Here is a 7,125-nt window from a genome sequence, read left to right as displayed (position 1 = left end):
CACATAAGGTCAGGTCTGATCCGCTTCATCTACGTTGTAGGAAAGATATAATATGTGTAATCCTCTTTATTTCTGGTCCCAGAAATTCTGAAATTTAAAATTATGTTTCCATCTTTCATAAAATTATTTCTCATTTCCATCCTTCTTCAGTTTGTAATCTTCATAGGTAATCCCCCACAGGATTCCAGACTAGTTGCAGTAAGCACTATTTCAGTAGCAGCTTATATTCAGTGTTTCTTGACACATAAATTAGGGCAGTAATTCAATTTGAAATTTACAGTCCTAGTATGAGATACTGATGAAAATGTTCAAGTTGGCCAAGTGTGGTGACTCACGCTTGTAATCACCACACTTTGGGAGGCCAAGGCGGGTGGATCACATGGTCAGGAGTTTGAGGCCAGCCTGTCCAATATGGTGAAACCCCATTTCTACTTTAAAAAAAAAACAAAACAAAAACCAAAATTAGCCAGGCATGATGGTGCATGCCTAAAGTCCCAGCTACTTGGGAGGCTGCAGCAGGAGAATTGCTTGAACCCGGCAGGCGGAGGTTACAGTGAGCCAAGATTGTGCCACTGCACTCCAGCCTAGGCAACAGAATGAGACTTTGTCTCAAAAAAAAAAAAGAAAAAGAAAAGAAAGAAAATGCCCAAGTTGTTAGATTTTACAAGCGTGTACCTACCACTTTGACCATTCGTTGCTAGGCAGTGTGTTACCCAATGGGCAGATTTCGATGATAGTTTTCATCTCTTCTGACAGTAAAAATTGCAGACAGCCAGGCCAAGTGGCTCATACCTGTAATTCCAGCACTTTGGGAGGCCAAGGCAGGAGCATCATTTAAGCCCTGGAGTTCGAGACCAGCCCTGACAACATAGAGAGATCCCATCTCCACAAAAAAATTTAAAAATTAGCCAGGTGTGGTGGCACTATTCAGGAGGCTGAGTTGGGAGGATTGCTAGAGCCCAGGAGGTCAAGGCTGCACTTAAAGAACAATTTTAATTTAGCACTTAAAGAACAAGTATTTTCACCTACATTCCTGTCATACAATTCAGTAATTGTTAAGCTTATAATTTTCCAGTGATTACCTATGTATTGCCTAAACACATATAGATTGGCTGTTTCATGACAGCCTAAGGAGAGGTGGACTGGAATTTCTTAGCCAATTTCTCTCTTCTATGATTTATTTTTTTTTTTAAGACAGAGTTTTGCTCTTGTTGCCCAGGCTGGAGTGCAATGGCGCGATCTTGGCTCACTGCAACCTCTGCCTCCTGAGTTCAAGCAAGTCTCCTGCCTCAGCCTCCCAGGTACCTGCGATTACAAGCATGCACCACACCGGGCTAATTTTGTACATTTTAGTAGAGACGGGGTTTCTCCATGTTGGTCAGGCTGATCTTGAACTCCTGAACTCAGGTGATCCGCCCACCTCAGCCTCCCAAAGTGCTGGGATTACAGGTATGAGCCAATGCACCCAGTTTTTTGTTTTTCGTTTTTAATGTATAACATGGGTTTTACTATGTTGTCCAGGCTGGCCTCCAACCCCTGGGCTCAAGCAATCCACCCACCTTGGCCTCCTGAAGTGCTGAAATTACAGGTATGAGCCACTGTATGCAGCCCTATCATTCTTTCTAAAATTTTAGCCTCACAAAAGTCTTTCCCTATTTTTGGCATTTTGTCATGTGAGCAGTGAGCCATGGTCATGCCACTGCAGTCCAGCCTGTGCAACAGAGTGAGACCCTATCTCTTTAAAAAAACATTGCAGATAGGCTCTTCCAGGGTTTGAGCTAGAACTGTATCTCTCTGAATTTCTTAACAGTACACAGAGCACTCTGCAGGCAATATTGGAGTGACTGAGTCATTTGCACCTCACCTCAGTATTCGTTTTACCAGCTTATAGATAAAGGCCTTCTCTAATGCCTGTCCCAGGCATTTCAAGGGCTACTTCTAATCTGGTAGGTATTCCAGAAGTCTGAATAGGGTCTTAATGTCAGCTGACCACTCCCTGTAATTCCACATATATCTGAATGACTACCATCAGCCATGGGACAGAAACCTCTCCCCTCATACAGCTTACATTCAAGTGAGATACAGGCAGTAAGATGTTTTTAAAAAATAGAATATCCGGCCGGGCGCGGTGGCTCACGCCTGTAATCCCAGCACTTTGGGAGGCCGAGGCGGGTGGATCACGAGGTCAAGAGATCGAGACCATCCTGGTCAACATGGTGAAACCCCGTCTCTACTAAAAATACAAAAAATTAGCTGGACATGGTGGCGCGTGCCTGTAATCCCAGCTACTCGGGAGGCTGAGGCAGGAGAATTGCCTGAACCCAGGAGGCGGAGGTTGCGGTGAGCCGAGATCGCGCCATTGCACTCCAGCCTGGGTAACAAGAGCGAAACTCTGTCTCAAAAAAAAAAAAAAAAAAAAAATAGAATATCCGGCTGGTTGTGGTGGCTCACACCTGTAATCCCAGCACTTTGGGAAGCTAAGGCGGGTGGATCACCTGAGATCAGGAGTTTGAGACCAGCCTGGCCAACATGGTGAAACCCCGTCTCTACTAAAAATACAAAAATTAGTCAGGTGTGGTCACTGGCACCTGTAATCCAGCTACTCTGTAGGCTAAGGCAAGAGAAACACTGGAATCCAGGAGGCAGAGACTGCAATGAGTCGAGATCGCACCACTGCACTCCAGCCTGGGTAACACGAGTAAGACTTCGTCTCAAAAAAAAAAAAAAAAAAAAAAGAATATCTAGTGTGTTCACTGATGATGATGATGATGATGCTAAGGAAAAAAACAGAAAAGCAGGAGAGACATGACATGTCAAGAAGGAGGTGGGTATGAAATATTAGATTAGGTAGACAGGGAAGGCCTCAGTGAGAAGGTAACTTGGGTGAAGGCGGGAAGGGAGTAAGGGAATAACATACCAGTGGGGAGAATTTTCCAGGTGGGGAGAAGAGCAACTGCAAAGGCCTAGAGAAGCCATGCAAGGAAGCTGGAGTGGCTGGACAATGTGAACGAGGAATCAAGTCATAGAAGATGTTGTGGAAAGGCAGATCATCTAGGGCCTCACAGGTCATGCAGGTCACATTTTGAAAACGCTCTGGCTTTTGCTGAGTGAGATGGGAAGCCACTGCAAAGTCCGAGCAGAAGTACAAATGGGCTGACTTGTGGGACAAGGGCAGAGGCAGGGAAAGCAGTGAGAAGGCACCAAAATGATCCAGGTGAAGATTGCTAGTGGCTTGCACCTTGCTGCCACACCCCAGACACCCTCCACCAACCAGCTCCCAAATAGCCTGTCCACAAATAACCCCTCTCCTGGCCTTCACAGATATCACTCCCTTACTATTCACTCCAGTTTTATCACCCAAACGTCCATCCCTGAACACTGCAGTTTTACCTAAGGTTTTGTTTTTGTTTTGCTTGTTTGGGATGGGGGCTATAGAGGATTCCTTAAGTCTATCTTTTATTCTGTCAGTTTCGTTTACATCCTTTTCTCCCTTGCAATTTAGGAAAGAAGCAGAACATGTGTCCTGTGGTTTCCCAGTCTGGATTTTGCTGACTGCCCCATTTAGCATGTGCCTCTGCCTTCTGTATCACCTATAAATCTGTTTGATTTGAATTTGATTTTTTGAATGGGACTATTTCAGAGGCAGTGGTGTGTTCTTCATCAAGAGGTACATAATGTCTGGTAGGCTCTATTTTTGTGACACAAGCAGTCACTACTACTCAATGCCCAGATCCTCAGTTCACTCTATTCCTTTTGCATATGCTGAGAAACTTCTATAAAGAAAAGCTTCTTTCAATTACTGTTTGCTTACTCATTTTGTATAGTAATTATGTGAATAAGAAAGGTAGGATAAATTTTAAAGAGTTGGCTTCCCAGCATCCTCCAAAGATAACTAATTAGGTTTACTGTTATTGATGTACTTTGATCTATTGTAGTTATCATTATCTATGTTCAGATTGTCCCATGTTTTGCCAGTGGCCTCTGACATAACCCAGTCATCTTTGATAACTTCCTCGCTATCTGGATTTAAAAAGTATCTCTGTAAGGGCCCTCTGTTCCCCAGGCTGGAGTGCAGTGGCATGATCTTGGCTCACTACAACCTCCATCTCCTGGGTTCAAGCGATTCTCCTGCCTCAGCCTCCCAAGTAGCTGGGATTACAGGCACGTGTCACCATGCCTGGCTAATTTTGTATTTTTAGTAGAGACTGGGTTTCACTGTGTTGGTCAGGCTAGTCTCAAACTCCTGACCTCATGATCCACCTGCCTTGGCTTCCCAAATTGCTGGAATTACAGGTGGGAGCCACCTTACCTGGCCTTGGTTGACTTTTTTAAAAGAGTCCATGCTCTGCTAAAATTGACTGACTTTTATTGCATAGTTTTCCAGAACAGTTTTGACCTATTGTTTGTATGATTTCAGCTTATCTAGTAATTCACAGCCAGATTTCACAAATCATGATATTGCCTGATATAAAGCCCAAGGAAAGAATTTATTATTTTTATGTGCTAGGCATGATGTTATTATTTTTTGGTACTTAGGGAAGCCAAGGCGGACAGATCACCTGAGGCCAGGAGTTCGTGACCAGCCTGGCCAACATGGTAAAAATCACTCTCTACTAAAAATTCAAAAATTAGCCACATATGGTAGTAGGCACCTGTAATTTCCCAGCTACCCGGGAGGCTGAGGCAGAACTGCTTGAATCCCAGGAAGCAGAGGGTGAAGTAAGGTGAGACTGTGCCACTGCACTCCATCCTGGGTGACAGAGCAAGACGCTGTCTCAAAAAAAAAAAAGTGGTTGGGAGAGGTGGCTCACACTTGTAATCCCATCACTTTGGGAGGCTGAGGTGGACAGATCACGAGGTCAGGAGATCAAGACCATCCTGGCTAACATGGTGAAACCCCGTCTCTCCTAAAAATACAAAAAAACTTAGGCATGGTGGCAGGTGCCTATAGTCCCAGCTACTTGGGAGGCTGAGGCAGGAGAATCGCTTGAACCTGGGAGGCGAACATTGCAGTGAGCCAAGATTGCGCCACTGCACTCCAGCCTGAGTGACAGAGCGATACTCCATCTCAACAACAACAACAAAAAAGTATCTCAGTAAAAGCCAAAGAGTTTTCAAAACAAGATATTCCAGGGTCATCTTACATATTTCCTGCCACAAACCTAGAAACAGCCACTTAAGAGGCTTTTAATCTATTTTATTTTATTTATTTTTTTATTCAGCAGGTGAGTTGTTACACACTCCTTAGTGGATTCCGACATCCGTGGCCACCATCCTGCTGAGGCTTTTATTTATTTTTTTTTTTTTGAGACGGAGTTTCACTCATGTTACCCAGACTGGAGTGCAATGGCGCGATCTCGGCTCACCGCAACCTCCGCCTCCTGGGTTCAGGCAATTCTCCTGCCTCAGCCTCCTGAGTAGCTGGGATTACAGGCACGCACCACCATGCCCAGCTAATGTTTTTGTATTTTTAGTAGAGACGGGGTTTCACCATGTTGACCAGGATGGTCTCGATCTGTTGACCTCGTGATCCACCCGCCTTGGCCTCCCAAAGTGCTGGGATTACAGGCTTGAGCCACCGCGCCCGGCCTAGGCTTTTATTTTTTTAAGATGGGGAAAAAAAGAACAAGTTTGTATGCCAATGGAAATGATCAAGTAGAAAGGGGGAAAGTAGCAAGGCACAGGCAATGCCCTTGAATGGTGAGAGGGGACAGATTTAAGAGATGAGGGGTGGCCCTGGAAAGGCCAGACATTCCATGTCCAGCACCAGGTACAAAGGCAGAGTCTATAGGTCTAGATTCAAATGGAGGTAAATGTAGTGGTAGAAAGTTGTGGATGTTCTCTTTGGATTGATTCAGCCTTCTCAGTGCAGTAAGAAATGTCATTGGCTGACAATGAAAATGGAGAAAGATTGGAGGTTTGAGAGCAAACATATGAAAGACACTTAGCCAAGAGAGGAAGTAGAGTGGGACTGCACAGCAGCATCAACAGCCCTCTTGAGGTTCCTGATCATGAAATTACAGTGAAACCAGGGTGGGCACGGTAGCTCACACCTGTAATTCCAGCACTTTGAGTGGCCGAGGCAGGCAGATCACATGAGGTCAGGAGTTCGAGACCAGCCTGGCCAACATGGTGAAATGCCATCCCTACTAAAAATACAAAAAGTAGCTGGGCATAGTGGCAGTGCCTGTAATCCCAGCTACCTGGGAGGCCGAGGCAGGAGAATCACTCGAACCCAGGAGGCAGAGGTTGCAGTGAGCCGAGATCACACTACTGCACTCCAACCTGGGTGACAGAGGGAAAACTCCATCTCAAAAAATTAAAAAATACAAAAATTAGTCGGTTGCTTTGCTGTATGCATTTAAAGAAAAAAATTAGTTGGGAGTGGTGGCCTGTGCCTGTAATCCCAGCTACTTGGGAGGCTGAGACAGAATTGCTTGAACCCAGGAGGCAAAGGTGGCAGTGAGCCAAGATTGTGCCACTGCACTCCAACCTGGGTGACAGAGTGAGACTTTGTCGCACAAAAATAATTGAAAATTTATTTGTAAAAATAAAAATACAAAATACAAAAATACGCCAGCTGGTGTGCGCACCTGTAATCCCAGCTACTCAGGAGGCTGAGGCAGGAGAATCAATTGAACCTGGGAGGCAGAGGTTGCAGTGAGCTGAGATAACCCCACAGCACTCCAGCCTGAACGACAAGAGCAAAACTCCATCTCAAAAAAAAAAAAAAAAATACAGTGAAACCCAGCAGCAGCATTTCCTTGAGCCCCACTCAGCCACAGAGGCACAGACCTGGGACAGTGGAAGGCTGCACTTAACCCGGTTTGTTTTGAAGCAAGGAAAGGCAGGGTGTCGGTGTCAACTGTACATGAAGATGGTGATAAAATGACTGCCCATGATATTTATGCTGGGTAAGGAGGGAGGTTAAGATAATACTATAAGGGGCCGGGCATGGTGGCTCAAGCCTGTAATCCCAGCACTTTGGGAGGCCGAGGCGGGTGGATCACGAGGTCAACAGATCGAGACCATCCTGGTCAACATGGTGAAACCTCGTCTCTACTAAAAATACAAAAAATTAGCTGGGATTACAGGCATGCGCCACCATGCCCAGCTAATTTTTTG

General features: G+C 45.3%; 1 protein-coding gene across 5 annotated transcripts in view; it reads right to left on the bottom strand.

Moving 5' to 3' along the window:
* METTL21A (methyltransferase like 21A) overlaps positions 1 to 7,125 on the bottom strand; it is a 21,049-nt gene that overhangs the window by 3,423 nt on the left and 10,501 nt on the right. Inside the window, exon 1 of one of the 5 annotated variants that reach the window (XM_032278456.1) lies at positions 2,918 to 4,104. The exons of the other annotated variants lie outside the window; for them this stretch is intronic. Within the exon in view, the coding sequence (XP_032134347.1) occupies positions 2,918 to 3,568 (651 nt within the window). The 5' untranslated portion in view covers positions 3,569 to 4,104. Of the gene's footprint in view, positions 1 to 2,917; positions 4,105 to 7,125 lie in introns of those variants that run through there. 5 annotated transcript variants of the gene reach the window in all.

This window comes from Sapajus apella, unplaced genomic scaffold, assembly GCF_009761245.1.
Source record: "Sapajus apella isolate SASKATOON/1434 unplaced genomic scaffold, GSC_monkey_1.0 scaffold10, whole genome shotgun sequence".
Classification (NCBI taxonomy): Eukaryota; Metazoa; Chordata; class Mammalia; order Primates; family Cebidae; genus Sapajus; species Sapajus apella.
This window is presented reverse-complemented; position numbering and strand designations above follow the sequence as displayed.